Source organism: Ursus americanus, chromosome 14, assembly GCF_024610735.1.
Source record: "Ursus americanus isolate L20-20 chromosome 14, mUrsAme1.1.p, whole genome shotgun sequence".
NCBI lineage: Eukaryota > Metazoa > Chordata > Mammalia > Carnivora > Ursidae > Ursus > Ursus americanus.
Genome location: NC_142140.1, coordinates 42772681 through 42790880, shown reverse-complemented (window position 1 = coordinate 42790880; position 18200 = coordinate 42772681). Strand labels below are relative to the sequence as shown.

General features: G+C 42.1%; 2 protein-coding genes across 3 annotated transcripts in view; one reads left to right on the top strand and one right to left on the bottom strand.

The window, feature by feature from the left end:
* Positions 1-313: 313 nt before the first annotated feature.
* KIAA1143 (KIAA1143 ortholog) lies at positions 314-5097 on the bottom strand. Its single transcript, XM_045778661.2, has 3 exons — positions 4926-5097; positions 1447-1591; positions 314-781 (listed from the first exon to the last, which is right to left on the bottom strand). Exons 1-3 carry the CDS (start codon positions 5031-5033, stop codon positions 567-569), a joined length of 468 nt encoding a protein of 155 aa, XP_045634617.1. The 5' UTR covers positions 5034-5097; the 3' UTR covers positions 314-566.
* Positions 5098-5129: 32 nt separating this feature from the next.
* The window catches only part of KIF15 (kinesin family member 15), a 65318-nt gene continuing 52247 nt past the window's right edge, over positions 5130-18200 (top strand). Inside the window, exons 1-4 of one of the 2 annotated variants that reach the window (XM_087867119.1) lie at positions 5130-5226; positions 15216-15258; positions 15775-15958; positions 17795-17871. In XM_087867119.1, coding sequence (XP_087723245.1) covers positions 5145-5226; positions 15216-15258; positions 15775-15958; positions 17795-17871 — 386 coding nt within the window. In that variant the 5' untranslated portion in view covers positions 5130-5144. Of the gene's footprint in view, positions 5313-15215; positions 15259-15774; positions 15959-17794; positions 17872-18200 lie in introns of both variants that reach the window. The other variant, XM_045778660.2, reaches the window with a different exon arrangement.

Here is an 18200-nt window from a genome sequence, read left to right as displayed (position 1 = left end):
AGCCGAAGGCAGATGCTTAACCGTTGTGCCACCCAGGCGCCCCAAGACCCACTTTTATCTCTAAAATTCCTAGAACTGTTATATGGCTACCTTTAGCAGGAGCTGGGGAAGTATTCTTAACTAGGCACATTATCATCTTTCTCCTCCAAAGTGGGCTTCTGCTAACGAAGAAGATGCAACAGGCGATCTGTTTAGTGACAAAATCCTCTATAGCAATTATATTAAGTTTTTGAATTTTACTGATCTGGAAAAATGCTCAGAATATAATGTCATGTGAGAAGCAGGACAGAAAACATATACAATACAATCTCAATTTTGTTTTAAAAAATATAATTTACATACATACATACCCCACATGTGGGAGGGAGTTCCAAAATGTTAATAGTAGTTAATATCTACAGAGTTAGCCTCGTGTCAAAGGGGTACTAAGAGACACATTTTTATCATACTAAATTTTTTCTGAATTTTCTATAATGAACTTGTATTATTTTAAATAGAAAAAAAAGTGTCACTTTAAAAAACACCCCATATACTCTTAAGGAAGATGAAGTCCAAAATATTTACACTTACTCAGTTTCATCTTCATTGTCAAAAGAAAGGAGGCAACTGTTTTTTATTTGCTTTTGTGAGTTCTTTTTAACTGAGTCCTGCTTATTTATTTCATCTTCATTTGCCTTCCTCTTTTTTGAGCTTGCTGTTAAACCTGAATATTTTTCATCCGAGGAACGCTTGACTGGTTTTCGATACATGATTCTTCCATCAACTATAGCCGGTTCTTCATCTGCAGCAAAAACAAAGTTAAAGAACTTTCTTCTCTCGTTATTTTGTCTTTATCAGAGACTCAAATGACAAGAAGATCTCAGACGGTATTTAAGGATGTCTTGAGCCAGTTCTGGTCTTCTCCACTGTTTCTAGCTATACCCACAAGACATGCAGTCCCTTAATAAAAACTCACTTCCTGAAGTATTCCATCATGTTGCCAGTCCCCAATTAATTACAGTCAGGCTGTATTTTTAAGTATTACGAAGAGTGATTGTTTGGAACTCCAGCATTTTTCCTTAAAACAATGTAATAAATATTTAGGAAAAATGAAAACTATACCACATAGCGTATCGTGCTTCAGGCACTGATTAAATACACCTCTGATGACTAATTTGTAAACCTAGCCACCTTTTTTTTTTTAACAGGATGTTTTTATTTAAATTTGCACTTAACCCTCATAACAACCCAGTAAGGTAGGTACCATTATAGTCTCCATTTTACTGATGAGGTAGCTGGGTTGAGAGGAGAAATAACTTGTTCAAGATTACACACACCTGGTGCGTGTTAAAGCCAAAGTCTGAACCTAGGACTGTCTCCTTCAAACATACCGCCCTATTACATAAGACAATTTCATATTCCAGGCTTCCTACATTGTTAGAAAAACCAGCTTACTTTCAGGCATACCTGCGTTAGCAGCCTTTATTTCTGCTTTAATTTTCATGACTTCTTCAACTGACAGGTCTCCCTTTTTTAAAACCACCACTTGGGGCTGTTCATCTTCTTTGTCACTGTGATCACCATCTTCATCTGGGAGCTGAGGCTGGATTCTCTAGCGGGAAAACACAAACACAATATGGAGGCTGCTGACCTTGAATCAAATACAACTGTTGTCTCTGTGAAATACTGTGATGACTAAGTGACAAGGGTAACTTGATTCACTAAATATATTTGGCCAAGAATTTTCAAGTAACTCTTAAGGGCCTAACCTTGCCACACTGGGGAAGAGGTCCACCCGCCGGTTACCCTGGAGTGCCCGCCCAAAGGGATTAATTTCCTTCTCAGCAGGACCCCAGCCTGCAGTTCCCAGTGTCAGGGGCCCTCTGCTTCATGGACTGCCAGCATTCCCAGGGCATGCCGAACTGCTTCAGTTCTCTCTGCTCTACATCACCTGTTTTCACTTCCATCTCTTCTCGAAGCCTGACCAAAAAAATAATCAACCCCAAAGTACAGAAAGCAGCAAGTAAAAGGTAGCCTTTCTCCCACTTATGATGATCTCTCCTCCTTCCAATGGCTTCAGTTTGGTGGGCATCCTATCAGCTGTTTTCTAAATGTATAAAAATATGGAAGTATAGAAAACATTCTGTATACGAACAGGATATGGTACATAGTACTATGTGACTTGCTTTCTTTTCTCTATGAAATTGCCCAAACATAAAAAAGTACAGAGAACACCAACAGAAACCACGTAGTCAGTATATACACGTAACAAGTGGTAACCTTTGGCCAGCTGATTCAGAGTTTCAAAAAATGTCAGATACCATAAGAGCCAGCCCCTCTTCCCCAACTTTTTACTCAAAAGATATCTTTGTATAATACCTTGGAATTATCTATTTTAAAGATTTTTTTAAAAAAGTTTTATTTATTTATTTGACAGACAGCCAGCGAGAGAGGGAACACAAGCAGAGGGAGTGGGAGAGGAAGAAGCAGACTCCCCGCGGACGAGCCTGATGTGGGGCTCGATCCCAGAACGCTGGGATCACGCCCTGAGCCGAAGGCAGACGCTTAATGACTGAGCCACCCAGGCGCCCCTATTTTAAAGATTTTTAAAAAGATTTATTTGTCAGAGAGAGTGCAAGAGCACAAGCAGGGGGAGCAGCAGGAAGAGGGAGAAGCAGGCTCCCCGCTGAGCAAGGAGCACAAGGTGGGACTCGATCCCAGGACCTTGGGATCATGACCCAAGCCGAAGGCAGATGTTTAACCGACAGAACCACGCAGGTGTCTAGGTGTAGAGAGATTACTTAAAAATAAAATCTTAAAAGAAAAAATCCCTGGTGTTCATTAGCTTGAGAATCATTAATTCGGATTCTCTCTTTTTGTTTACACAACTGGCTGGAAAATAAGAGAAATGGTCAAATAAACAATGGCTGCTCAAAGCCACTCCTGAATTAACTCTCAAGAAGGTGAATGGGGCGCCTGGGTGGCACAGTGGTTAAGCGTCTGCCTTCGGCTCAGGGCGTGATCCCGGCGTTATGGGATCGAGCCCCACATCAGGCTCCTCCGCTAGGAGCCTGCTTCTCCCTCTCCCACTCCCCCTGCTTGTGTTCCCTCTCTCGCTGGCTGTCTCTATCTCTGTTGAATAAAAAAAAAAAAATCTTAAAAAAAAAAAGGTGAATAAGGTAATTTAGCTTAATTATATAGTGATTTTCCATGAAACTCTTCTTTTTGTTAACACATCATTAGAACGATGGTTATACTGCCAACATGATTAAGAGTGCAGTTGGTTTCTCAAACACAGAAACATGGAGTATCCCTCTATGGAAGTCTCTTAACTAAGTCAGTCAGTCTATATCACTGATATGAATTCGAAAGTGCCCCCCACAAGGTCTCCTAAAATAGCATTCCAGGCTAGAATCATCAAGGTGTTAACTATGTACACACGACCATCACAAGGACCTCAAGCAAACTATAAAAAGGTCTTATATTCTCATTTGTAAATCTTTCCTCAAATCTCATCTTCTTTGTCCTTATCAAACTGTTTTTGGTCCTGGGGAATCAGTCACTCCATGATCACGGAGTAACCAAAAATGGCTCGTTGCCTACTGAATAGGCCATGTGGCCTCCCCTCCAACAATTCTTCAATCACCTCTACACACAGTCCATGACTCGCTTTTTTTTTCTTTTTAAGATTTTATTTTTAAGCAATCTCTAACACCCATTGTGGGGCTCAAACCTACAAGCCCGAAATCAAGAGTCACATGCTCCACTGACTGAGCCAGCCAGGCGCCCGCTGACTCACCATCTTTACACCTTTATCCACCCTTCCTTCCATCTCTACCTGCTGTCCTATCCATGCTCAAGATTCAATCTAAGTTATCCCTTCCTCCGTGAAGCCTTGCCTGATAAGCACAGTCAATACAAATGGTCACCCACTACCTGATGCCAGGCCCTGTGCCAGGCGCTGGGAAAATACGGAAAGATTAAGATACCAACCTAGAGAGTTTGATTTAGTGGTGGTGATACACAGGAGAGCAAGTAGTTGCACTGCAAAATGATGAATATTACAGATATGGTCAAAGTGAAGAGAAAAATAGAGGAAAAGTAATTGTTTGGAGGAGTTTTGAAGAGGTTCACAGAGGTGTAACCTGTGACGGCAGAGATGAGGCAGGCAGGAAGGTTATACAAGAATACAGTATTTTGGAGATCCATCTCTTTGTCCTCTCAGAGCCTGGCACAATGCCTGGATTTAGCACATACTCACCGGATTGAGTAATTTCACACAAGTCAATCTTGTTTCCTTTACTAAGCCCTAAGTGACTTGGGGAGTGGGTATTAATGAAAGTACTAGAGTGGTAAATGAATTCTTTATTTCTCCACACAATCCCTAAGCATAAGTCTCTCCTATTGAAAGAAGTAGGGCAGGTTTTGGTGTGAACCAGTTAGGCCCCAGGAGGGCTCAGAAGTTGATTCCCACCGATACTCATCCCTAGACTATTCAGGTGTTGCTCTTTCTTGAAGCTCCTCTTTTATTTAGATCCAGGATATTCTTAAACATGCTTTTTGGGGTGGGAGGGTAGCGGTAAACAACAAAGCGTAAAAATAGATCCAGGGCATTCTTCCAAAGATGCTCCAGACTCCAGGCCTAGGACATCAGGTCATTTGATCAAGTGGCTCAGTTTCTTTTTCTGGAAAACGGGACTAAGCTACCACTCATCCTGCTACCTATAGGTTTTGGGATAAGCAAATAAGACGACTTTCTTAACCATTTACCAAGGACTGTAGTTGTTTGAAGAGGGCCATCCTGGACTCTGAGGCCCATCCAGATTCGGGGCTGGGCGCAGGTTGAGAGGAGGGACCCCTCAGCGCCTGGCCGCCAAGTCAAGGCAGAAGCCGGAAGTGGCAGGGCAGCTCGCGTTTCTGAGGTAACGCGACTGGCCTGGGCTCACCTTGGTTTCCACGGTAGGCCCTTCCCTGTAGCCGACCCGTTCCTTGAAGCGGGCCAGGAACGTCGGTTCGGCTGGCCGCACGTACGAAACCTGGTTCCGCTTGCTCATAGCTGCTCCCGGGAAAAAGAGGTTCCCGGGTCGCCTGGAGATGGTACATTGGCTACGGCGCCTACTCGTGACGTCACGACGTCCCCGCCCCCTGCCCAGAGGCCGGGCAACATGGCGGCCTCCTTGCTGGCGTCAACGTCCGACCCGAGCGCCAAATTCAAATTTGCGGCCATCTTGAGCGTGCGGAATCCCGGCGCGCCGCGCGGCTGGAGGTGTGGGTATCCGCTGTGTTGGTCTTGGGATCCAGGAGTGAGGGCGCCATGGCGCCCGGCTGCAAAAGTAAGTAAGGAGTCCCGGCTTCGTGACCCCGTCCCCGCCCCCAAATACAGCAGGGAAGGACAACCCTCCCTGCCCAGGGTTCCCGGCTGGGCGTGAAGGGCAGGAGGGGACTGAGCGGCGTGGGGCGCTTGGGACCTCTCTGTCCCTCAGACGGACAATACACGGCTGGAACGGCTGTCTTCCCTTCCATCTGTGTATTGGGCCCGCGCCACGAGCCAGGTACAGTTCTAGGCACTTGGGCTGAGCAGTGAACCGGAGAGCCCTCCTCCAGGAGCTTGGCGCCCAGTGACCTGCTGGTTTCTTCCTTCCCGTTCTCGGTTCTGCCGTTTCGTCGTACCCTATTCCCGGGTCCCAAGGGGGGCTGTCTCTACGTACCCTTGCCTGAGGTTCTCACCTCCTCCTGGCTCTCATCACCTTCTGCGTATTTCCACACTACTGACTATCCCCAAAGGGGAGAACTTACTCATGTTCCAAGCGCATCTTTTTCTTCTGTAGGGCCTACTGTAGAATCTCTTTAGATAAGCCCAGGATTATCACAGATCCCTATTTTCTTCTCAAGGCGACCCATTCGGTTTCTTCCTGTTTTCTTGGAGAGGAGCACTGCCAGTTTTTGCTTTTGATAAACCCTCCGATTTTTCTTGGTCCTTTGCCGTTCCTGTGTACGTGCCCCATCTCTTAACATTGCCTAATCCTTTAAGGAGTCTTGTTTTTTTTTAAGCTGATTTTGAGCTAATTTGATGGATCTCGGTGAATGGTATAAATGCTAATGAGGAGAGGCCTAGGTTAGAAGATGGGAGAAACTGAATTTTGGAGATTTGACGAGACTTCCAGCAACGTTAATCCTTCAAGCTGTCAATTGTAATTGTCTTCTGAGGTCTTCGTTGTTTCATTAACGTTTTGGGTCATCACACCATTCACTGCCTACTACTCATTGTGCTCGCTCTTTCTGTCTAAAATGTTTCTCTTCTGGGGCGCCTGGGTGGCACAGCGGTTGGGCGTCTGCCTTTGGCTCAGGGCGTGATCCCGGCGTGATGGGATCGAGCCCCACATCAGGCTCTTCCGCTATGAGCCTGCTTCTTCCTCTCCCACTCCCCCTGCTTGTGTTCTCTCTCTCATTGGCTGTCTCTATCTCTGTCAAATAAATAAATAAAATCTTTAAAAAAATAAAATGTTTCTCTTCTTTCTCCATTTTCGGTATTCAGGGAATTGTAGCACACAAATTAGTACGTTTTTGAACCGAAATGTTCACTGGGCTTTCTGCACAACCACAGTATTGTTCTGTAAATCTGGACTCAAACAAGAGAATTGATACCTGTGATATAATTAGAGCATCTGTTTACATAATGGAAAGTGACATTTGTGTGTCACTATTAAAGGACTCTGGCCTATGTACATCACTTTCTAGAAGTGATGGAAACAGGGATATCGACAGCTCCCCTGTGTGAAAATAGTAAATTCCATGGGGAACTCTTCTGTTCCTTGCAGTCTGTTAGCAACGTCAAGGTTGATGACATCCCAGGTAAGAGCTGCTCGCATTCCCAGCAGTCCAGAGATCTGGAGCATGAATTGGAGAACTCACCCGGTGCTGCCCACAACTTTTACTTTTGTGCTGAGGAAGGTTTTTTCTTGTGACATTGGCACCATGGCTTGCTGACTGTGAAATCAGAGAAATGAGAATGTGAAGTACAATCCCAATGAAACTGAGTTTAAGATTCCCTTTCTGAACTTAATCATATTTGGTCAAATGATCCATCGATATTTATCTAGACTGCAGAATACAGCATCTTATGGGTTGGTTTTTTTTTTCTTTTTTTTACAGCAGGAAGATTCCTTTAAAAAAAATTTACTGTTTTGTTGAGGATTAATATACATACAGCAAAGGACACAAATCTTAAGATTACTATGCGATGAATTTTTACATATGAGTACACAGTCTTGTCACTGCCACCAAGATCAAGAAGTAGATTGGTTTCTATGCCCCAAAAAGTTCCCTGTGATCCTTACTAGTTAACAACTGTACTGATTTGCATCACCATTGACTGGTTTTGCCTATTCTTGAACTTCATGTAAATCGTACAGTATTTATTCTTTTTGTTCTGGCTTTTTACTGAACATTGCGTCTGAGCACAGTTTGTGTGTTGTCTGTAGCAGGTAATTCTTTTACATTGCTGGTTAGAGTTCCATCCTGTCAGTATTCCACGATTTACTTATTCTTTTTTTTTTTTTAAGATTTTATTTATTTATTTGACAGAGAGCACAAGCACAGGGCAGCAGCAGGCAGAGGGAGAGAGAGAAGCAGACTCCCCACTGAGCAGGGAGCCCAATGCGGGGCTCGATCCCAGGACCCTGGGATCACGACCTGAGCTGAAGGCAGACGCTTAACCGACTGAGCCACCCAGGCGCACCTGTTTATTCTTTTGATGTACATTTGCGTTTCTAGATGGACTATTAGGAATAAAGCTGCTGTAAACATTCCTCAACATATTTTAAGGTAGACGTGTGGAGGACCTCAGAGCTAAAAGAATTTTACAGTGAATGCCTAGTAGGAAGGACCCTTGTTGTGTCAAACTTTGACGGCAGCCACGTGATAAATTTTTATATTCTGTTTAACCTTTGCTTAAGATACAGCATACTGAGGTCATTAAGAGCGTGTGCTTTGGATCCTGAATGCCTGGGTTCAAATGGCAGCATTTCTCAGTGACAGCATTGCCTCAGACCTCGATTAGGCTTAATGCCAGAACCATCTACCTCTGTGTAATTTTTGGTTTCATTTTATCTCACTATTGGCTTACTAACTTGTTTTTTTTCTTTTCTTTAGTAAACATTTCATTTTGGAGTAATTTTAGGTTTATAAAAAAGTTGTAACCTGTGTTCATCCAGGATCTTCTCAACTGGACTAGACTACCAGGAGCTCTATGGACTCCCCTCCCTGCACTTCAGACTTGAAACTCTAGGCAGTTGAGCTGGGGCAGTTGAAGGGCACACTGCCTTTGGTTCCCACTCGCAGGGTCACTTTACTGTGCTCTCTGTTGTCCAGTGTCTGAAACTCATTGTGTGTTTTTTCCCAGTTTCCTAGTTATTTAAGACAGACCAGTTAATCCAGTCTCTTTTATTCCATCATGGCCTTAAGTAGAAGTCTGGGTCTATTTTTGGCTCATCTTTACACCTAAGGTGTGGAAAGCTTGGGCATTAATTAGGGCCCTGAACCCCAAATTTTGTTCCTCTCATCTGTGAGTCTATTCGAAACTCTGCTTGAAATCTCAGCCTCTTAGCTGCAGCTCGCAGTCAGTAATGTCCTTGAAGGAAAGAGCAGCCTCAGATGCTGTGCTCACACCTCTGGATTTCCGTCCTCTCTTGGGTTTTGGCCCCATATGTGCTGACCACCTCGGCAGGTCTCCAGTGCCCCCAGGTAGATGTTTTCTAGACATTTTCTGCATTTCTGGTTGCTTTCAGGCAGGAGGCTTGGTCAGAATTAAACTAGTCCTTTAGTTCTGGACTGTGCTAGTAAGGAAAGCCTTACTGTAATAAATTCAGTTTTATCCCAGGACAGAAAAAAATCTGTATCTGAGGAAGCAGAAAAAGTAGAAACAGTTTAAAATCAGTCTGTTGGCCTAAAAGAAGGGCTAAAACTACAATTGAGGGTGGCGTCTTTTTTTTTTTTTTTTTGCTGCTATGCTCCTGCCTAGCCCCTCAAATCCTGATTTTATTACTAATGCTAACATTTTTGGTGGTTTGAACCTTTCAATTTTGAGTGCTTAACAAAAAAAACTTAGTAAAAATATGCCTTCTGCTGTCCTCTTGAAGATTCATGGTTGTTGTAGATGATAGTTGTCTTAGTCTAGGCTGCTCTAATAAAAACAAAACTGGTGGCTTTTCAACAATGGACATTTATTTCTCACGGTTCTGGAGTCTGGGAAGTCTAAGATCATGGTATCTGCATACTGGTTGTCTGGTCAAGGCCCACTTCCTCAGTGAGGCTCTCTTTTTGCCCTAATCTCACATGGTGGAAGGGAAGAACTACCTAGGGTGTCTTTTATAAGGACACCAGTGTCAATCACGAGGGCCCTGACTTCAAGACCTAATCACGTTCCAGGGGCCCTCGCCTCCTAATACCACACCCTGGGGGTTAGGATTTCACCCTACGGATTTTGGGGAGATAGAAACATTCATACCATAGCAGTGATAAAGAGATGACTTATTCATCATTTGTATGGAATTAAAGGTTGACTGCTTTTAGTGTGGTACACTGCCTTTATTTTTTAAAGATTTTTCATTTATTTATGAGAGAGAGAGAGAGAGAGTGAGACTGAGCAGGGGGAAGGGGGAGAGGGAGAAGCAGGCTCCCCGCTGAGCAGGGAGCCTAACGCTGGGCTCAATTCCAAGACCCTGAGATCACGACCTGAGCCGAAGGCAGACACTTAACTGACAGCCACCCAGGTGCCCCGTAGCGTGGTTCACTGCCCTTAGGTAGCTGAGGTGTAGATGCCTGTTTTGAACTGCCTCCCCCTAAGCCCCCCCCCAAACCGTCTGAATACCTGTCTGACTCAAGCCTTTGTATTTTTTACTTACCTTTTCTGCTATCAGGATATGTGACCTCTGCTCACATCATCTATCCTAATCTTCGTTTTCCTCTTTCCCCAGCTCCTCATAAGGATCAGACTTCAGCTTTCCTAACATGAAAGCCTTCCTTTCATATTCTGGCATTCTCATTTGTTTTTATTTTTGCTAAAGGTACAAAGGGACTGTTTCTTTGCTGCCAACTCTTGTAGAAACTGTGTGAAGGGCTGGTGGGGAATTGGGCAATCTGGTCTATTCCCCACTTGACAGGCAATCACTTGCTTGAGGCTATAGCTGGAAAGGGTAGTTTCCAGAACAGTTGTTCTGTGGTGAAAATTTACTTTGAACTTCTGTGCTATGAAATGAAGAATAGAAATAAACAATAGAAAGAATAGAAATTAAGGGGTTTTTTTGCTTTTGTTTTTTTCCTGATGTCCTAGTATTAATTCATTCAAAGACATTTACTGAGTGTTCATTGTGTGTCAGGCACTGCTCTAGAGAATGCTTTGCAGTTCATTTAGAAGAGAAAGAGAGTAAACTAAAATATGTTATGATGGCAGTAAGTCCTTTGAAGGAAAATAGGGCCAAGGAAGGGAGTTAGAGTGATAGACGGGTGGGTAGGTGGGGAAATAATCTGGTGTTTCCCATGATGCAAGGTCATGGAATGCCTTACTGGGAAGACAATACTTGAGTAAATGCCTGAAGAAGTGTTCCAGGCAGAAGGTACAGCATGTGTAAAGGTCCTGAAGTGTGAGACATTCTAGAAATAACAAGAAATCTAGTTTGGTTGTGTGTGTGTATACATAATATTTTTTGTGAGCCATTTGAGACTGAAATGGGGACATCGTGTACCTTTACCACAAAATACTTCAGCGAGTAATTTCTATGAATAGGTGTCTTCTGTTGGCCAATCACATTGCAGTGATCAAAATGAAGAACTTTTACCTTGATATAGTGCTGTTATCTAATCCACAGTCCATATTTTACTTCTATCCTGTGTACCAATGATCTGTTTTATAGGGTTTTTTTTCTCTAGAACCAGATTTCTCATTGCATTTAGTACTGATAACTGACATTTTTTTAACAGCTTGATTGAGATGTAAGTCAGATACAGTACAATTCATCCGTACAAAGTGTAAAATGGTTTTTAGTATATTCATAGATGTGTGCAACTATCAGCATAGTCCATTAGCACATTTTCATCGCCTCAAAAGAAATCTCATATCTTCAGCCCTCCTCCTTCCCACCTCTCTATCCCCCACCAGCCCTAAGTAACCACTACTCTTTGTTATTCGAAGTGGCATAGTAAAGTCTCCAGCTGTCATTGTTGAATTGTCTACTTCTCCCTACTTTTCTGTCCATTTTCGCTTTGTGTATTTTGGTGATCTGGTATTAGGTGAATATATGTTTATATTTGTGTTATCATCCTGAAGGATTGACCTTTGTATCATTATAAAATGTCCTTCTTTATCTCACTTATCTCTTTATCAACATTTTTTGGTGGTTTTTTAAAATCTGTTCTGTGTAATACCAGTGTAGCTACTGCAGCCTTCTTGTGATTGCTGTTTGACTGAGATGTCTTTTTTCATCGTTTACTTCCAGTGTGTTTTTATCTTTGAATCTAAAGTGTGTTTCCTGTAGGTAGTGTATAGTTGGGGCATGTTTTCTCAAGTAGTCTGGCAGTCTCTGCCTTTTGATTATTTAATCCATTCGCATGTTATTGGTATAGTTGGATTTACATGTGCCATTTTACTTTTTGTTTTCTATGTGTCTCACATCTTTTATGTTCCTCTGTTCCTCCTTTACTGCTTTCTTTTTTGGATTGATTTATTTATTTTTTAGTGGTTGCTCTAGGGTTTTACATGCGCGTCTTATCAGAATCAGCTTCAGATTCATTCATACTAGCTTAATTCCGGTGATATAAACATTATTCCTATGAAGTTCTATTCCTTCTCACCCCTTTTTTTGATATATTGTTAAACATACTACATTTAATAATGTTATAAACCCAACAGTACATTGCTATAATTATTACTTTACCAACTTTAGTCACTTCCTCAGGCCAGTACAGCTTTGCTCCTACCCACCTTGTCTGTATATTACATTCCTATTTATTGTAGACCCAACAATACATTATGTACATTTTATTTTATTTGTTTTCTTTAAAGATTTTATTTCTTTTTTTGTTTTTTAAAGATTTTATTTATTTATTCAACAGAGAGAGAGACAGCCAGCGAGAGAGGGAACACAAGCAGGGGGAGTGGGAGAGGAAGAAGCAGGCTCCCAGCGGAGGAGCCTGATGTGGGGCTCGATCCCATAACGCCGGGATCATGCCCTGAGCCGAAGGCAGACGCTTAACCGCTGTGCCATCCAGGCGCCCCTAAAGATTTTATTTCTTAAGTAATCTCTACAACCAACGTAGGGTCAAATTCACAACCCTGAGATCATGAGTCACGTGCTGTATCAACTGAGCCAGCCTGGCACCCCCATTGTGTACATTTCAAAGCAACAATACATTATGTACATTCTAAAGCTTTAAAAATCAATTAAAAGAAGAAAGGAGGAAAAAAATAGACATTTCTACTGTCTTTTTGGCTATTATATCTTTGAAATTTTTTCTGCTTTTTATCTTTTTTCTCTTTCTGGTGCTCCCGATTACATGTATATTAGTGTGTTTGGTGGTGTCCCACATTTTTCTGAGGCTGGCTTCATTTCACTTGCCTTCAACCTTTTTTCTGTCTGTTCTTTGGCTTGTATCGTTTCTGTTGATCTGCCTTTGAGCTTGCTTATTTTTTCTTCTGCCAGTTTACATGTACTGTTGAGTCCATCTAGTGAATTTTTACCTCAGTTATTATACTTTTTGAATTGCAGAGTTTCAGTTTTTCAAAATAATGTCTATCTCTATTCTCTATTTGCTGGGGCATTGTCATTATACCTTCCTTTAATGCTTTAATTATGATTTCCTTCAGTTCTGTGAACATGTTTATAATGGTTACTTTGAAGTCTCCCAACATCTGGATGCTATCATAGGCAATTTCTGTAGCCAGCTTTTTTTTTCCCCCCTCCTTCATGGCTCATACTTTCCTGTGTCTTTGAATGCCTTGCATTTTTTTGTTGGCTACTTGACATCTTAGATAATAAATTATAGCAGCTTTGGATACTGGTCTCTCTACCCTCCAGGGGTTGTTATTTGCTTGTTTGTTTAATGACTGACTGGATCATTTTAGTGACATCTCTTTCCCTCTCACAATGTTAAGCCTCTGATGTCGCTCCTCAGAGAAGTTCAGCTTGGGGTATACCCACAGTCACCCTGATGACAGTGGTTTTGGTGGGGACCTCTTTCTCTCTTTCCCTGGCCACACTTAGTTCTTAAACTTCAGGAATACCAGCTAATTGCCCTTTTTTGAACAATGCCCAGAACATTGCCCTACAAATTAATCTAATTAGATTCTTCCCCACCCCCCTTTTTTGAGGGGGAGGGGTAGAGGGAATGGAAACAAGAGAATCTTAAGCAGGCTCCACACTCAGTCGGGGCCTGATCTCATGACCCTGAGATCATGACCTGAGCCGAAACCAAGACTCAGACACTGGACCAACTGAGCCACCCAGGCACTCCTGATTCTTGCCTCTTTGAAGGAAAAGTTTCTGAGATCTGTGTTTGATACTTGTTTTGTCCCAGTAAAGCTGCTCCCAGCTGTCTGAGGCTCTAGTTCTCTCCTGTAAATTAATAGGCCTGTGGTTTTGTTTGTATCTCCTAATGGCCTCTCACTACAACCTTCACTGTTCTTGAGTGTGTGATTAGGCTTGAACTTCTCCATGCTCTGTTGGAAATGAGGTCAGCTCTTTTGGAGCTATATGCTTTATGGTGTGTTTCTCCCCTGAGGCAAAATCTCTGAGCCTAGACTCTGGAGCTGGGGGTAGGGACGATGATAACCTTCTTTCAGAGTGACACCTTTGCTCTAGCGGCTGTGTATTTGTTGGGGAGGGGAGTGTGTGTGTGTGTATGTGTCTGTGTCTAGCAGCTGGTGTCCCCTTGACTTGCCTCTCCTACAGGAGAACCACTGCCTTGTGAGCCAGACCAAGGGTGATCAGGGTCCCAGTGTTCTCAATATGCTATGTCCAAGGTACTGCCTCATTCCATAAGTGGAGGCTGGGTGGGAGAAGGGAACCCCCACCTCTCAACCATATTTATCTGGGATTTAGCTTCAGCAACAGGCAGCTGGCTGGAGGCAGGATGAGAAACTGATAACCCGCTCCTGGGAAGAAAGCCCTCCAAATGGAAGCTGAGGGAAGGGGAGCAGGATCCCTGTGTTCTTGGCTGTGCAGTCTGGGGTAGAGTCGCCAACTTGCCGAGATGGAAGGGAGGGACCTTGGTTCAACTGCCATAGACTCTCACCTTTGTTGTGGAATTTTCATAGATCTTCTTGACTGGATGTTTTTTCATTTGACTGTTTGCCTTTATGGCTGTTTCTAGGGACTTTAAGTGTCTTTTTGTTTTGTTTTGTTTTCTGGTTTTTATTTCACCAGTTTTACTGGGCAGTGGGTCAGTGGAGTTCCTCATGCGGTCATGCTGGAAGTTGACGTCTGGGTTCCTTTTTAACAGAATCATTCTGCCTTCTGGGTTGAGAATAGGTGGGCGTTTGGGGATGAGGGAGTGAGAAAGAGAAGCATGGAAACTGTTGTAATAACTCAAATGAGGGATGTTGTTGGCTTGATTCCATAGCAGTGAATTTGATCAGAAGTTGTAAGATTCTGGATGTATTTTAAAGGTAGAGTGAAAGATTGGCTAACAGGTTGGACATGAAGTATGAGAAAGAAAGTGGTCAGGGATGACTCCAAGGTTTTTGGCCTGAGCAACTAGAAAGATGGAGTTGTCAGGGCACCTGCGTGGCATAGTCAGTTAAACGTCCGACTCTTGATTTTGGCTCAGGTCGTGATTTCAGGGTTCTGAGATCATGCTCCCAGGGTCCTGAGATCATGCTCCATGCTCAGCAAGAAGTCTGTTTAAGACTTTCTCTCCCTCTCCCTCGGTCCCTGAGGAGATTGAGGAGTGTCAGCAACAGAAGACCAGGCTAGATAAGAAAGAGATTTTTTTTTTAAGTTTGTTCTTTTTTTTTTTTTTTTTTAAGATTTTATTTATTTATTTGACAGAGAGAGAGAGCATGAGCAGGGGGGAGGAGCAAGGGGAGAGGGAGAAGCAGACTCCCCGATGAGCAGGGAGTCCGATGCGGGACTTGATCCCAGGATCAAGTTGGCTTAACCAACTGAGCCCCCCAGGCACCCAAGTATGAGATTTTTTTAGTGCAATTTTAAGTGCCTGTAATAATTTCTTGTCTTTTTTTCTAGCTGAGTTACGCAATGTGACAAATTGTCAGTCTAACCAACCAAGGTAAGGAAAAAAATCTCGTTGATGAGACCAAAAAAATTAGGGATGTGGTATTCCTAAAACAACCATTTAGCATAGTAAGGGGTGCTTGTTTCAGAATTAAGCTTGGTCCTCAGCTACCTAGAAATCTGGAAACATCACACTTCCTCCCCAACCCTCCCCCCATCCTCTCACCTTTCAGGCTAAAAGATGGAATCAGTAACATCATTCTCCCTTGGGGTGACTTATTTTATTACTGCTACCAAGAGGGAAATCAGACAAGCAGACATGCTTGGAGCTCCGTGGAATCAACTCTCTTTCAGTTGATTTCAAATAAAAGCTTATGAAGATGAGTATCATGGAGCAAACCAGTAAAGGGTGTGAGTCATGTGATACTCTTTTAGAAGAGGTAAATGTTAGCGGGTAGATTTGGGGCTTTTTGGGGAAAACTCAGTATGGAAACATTAGAGGCTATAGGAGATTCAGATCCTTTTTTAGTTTTCTCCAGTAAACTTAGGCTGGTACACTTCTTGTCTTTAGTAATGAAGGTGACGCCATCAAAGTTTTTGTGCGAATTCGTCCACCTACAGAAGGTTCTGGATCAGCTGATGGAGAGCAAAACTTATGCTTATCTGTGCTCTCCTCTACCACTCTCCGGCTTCACTCCAACCCTGAGCCCAAGACCTTCACGTTCGATCATGTTGCAGACATGCACACCACTCAGGTAAAGACAGTTTTGGAAACTTAACTTTCCATTTGGATAAGATTCTGTTATTTGTGAGGATTTCATTTCTGGTCTCTTTAGTTTGATAGATTTCAGATAAGGACACTCAAACATGTAAATATTTGAGATTTAATGTAATTTAAAATATTTTAAATTAAATTTTATTATTTTTCTTCTTTCATCAAACTTTGTACCAGAATGACAGGCCTGCTTTACTTTCGCTCACCATCCAGTGATGGAGGTTAGTGGAGGTGTATTTTTCAGGGCCACTTGGACAATTGCTAAGTCTAGTTGAACTTCATAGCTTAGGGAGAGGGTCTTAATTGTAGCTGCTATAACAAGATACCAAAACCAGGTGGCTTAAACAGCAAACACTTATTTCTCACTGTTCTGGAGGTTCGGAATTCAAAGATCCAGGCCAGGAGATCCAGTGTCTGGTAAGGACTTGCTTCCTGGCTTGGAGACAGCTGCCTTCTCACTGTGGAGAGAGAGAAAGCAAATTCTCTTGTGTCTCTTAGAGGGATGCTACTCCCATCACAAGGGCTCTACCCTTATGACCTAATTATCTTCCAAAAGACCTATCTCCAGATACCATCACATTGGGGATTAGGGTTTCAACATACAAATTTGGGGGAGAAACACAAACATTCAGTCCATAGTAGAGAGTAACAGGTTTAAGACGACTGTGATGTCAGTAACTTTTTCTAATTAGACAATTTAGTTAAGATCTAGTCGACACTATCCATTAGAACTTTCCGTAATGAGGGAAGTGTTCTATATCTGCGCTGTCCGTTACAATAGCCTCTAGCCACATGTAGTTATTTAAGTTTGAATTTATTAAGATTAAATAAAATCTAAAATTTAGTTTCTCAGATACACTAACTGCATATGGCCATGGAGCACTTGAAATGTAGCTAGTGCGTCTAAGGACCTGACTTTTACATTTTGTTTAATTTTAATTAATTTGAATTTAAATAGCCACATATGGTTAATGGCTGTTGTATTGGACATCACAGATCTTGATTATTCCCTTACACACATGATGGTTTTGGTGAGACATTTAGATCTTTAGATCTTTTTTCAACTAGGACATGGCTGATCAATGGAAATATAAAGTTAGTCACATATATAATTTAAAATTTTCTAGTAGCCATGTTGACAAAAAGTAAAAAAGAAACAGGTAAACTTAATTTTAATCCTATATTTTATTTAATCCAGTATGTCCAAAATACCATTTCCACATGTAATCAATATAAAGCAAATTATTAATGAAATATTTTCCACTCTTTTTATTCACGTTCAGTCTTCCAAATCTGGTGTATATTTTATACTTACAATACATCTCAGGTTGGACTAGCCACGTTTCAGGTGCTCAGTAGCCACATGTGGCTCATGGCTATGGTATTAGACAATGCAGGTTTAGGAATTATTGCCTGTTGATAAGATTGCATCTACTTATATGTAAAAATGAAAATAAAAATCAGGTATTGATTATTTAGTATAAGCTGGTAAGAAAACACAGAAGAACATATAGGGCCATGTATTTGATGCTAATACCAGTATAATATTTGCATGCAATGTGCTGAACAAAATTCTGTATAAATTGTAGATGTAAGCTTTTAAATCTATAATTGTATACGAGATTAATGGACATACTGGTCTAATGTTTTATCATTTTAGATGTTTTAACCTTTTTTCTGTAGTGATTGCAATTTTCATACTACCACAGGTGTTGAAAAATCTAAGCACATTATTTTTATTCTGTTTTTGAATGTAGGTTAGGAAAGTGTTTTCATTTCTAGGAAATGTTAAAATGTTTGGTGCTTACATTTGTAGGAGTCCGTGTTCTCAGCTGTGGCCAAGGGCATTGTGGAATCTTGCATGAGCGGTTATAACGGTACCATCTTTGCATAGTAAGTTCCTGGCTCTGTCCTTATACAAGGGTACCATAGTAAGTGCTTCTTCCTCTAGCTGCTGTAATCAATACTACAAACTTAGTGACTTGAAACAATACAAATTTATTATCTTTCGGTTCTTAAGTCCGAAGTCTCACTGAGCTACAATAGAAGTGTTGGCAGGGCTGTGTTCCTTTCTGGAGGCTGTAGGGGGAATTCCATTTCCTTGCCTTTTCCACCTTTCAGAGGCCACTCAAACTGCGTGGGTACAGCCCCCTTTCTCTGTCATTGAAGCCAACAACATGCAACCCTCTGACTCTTCTTTCTCAGTCACATCTCCTTCTCAC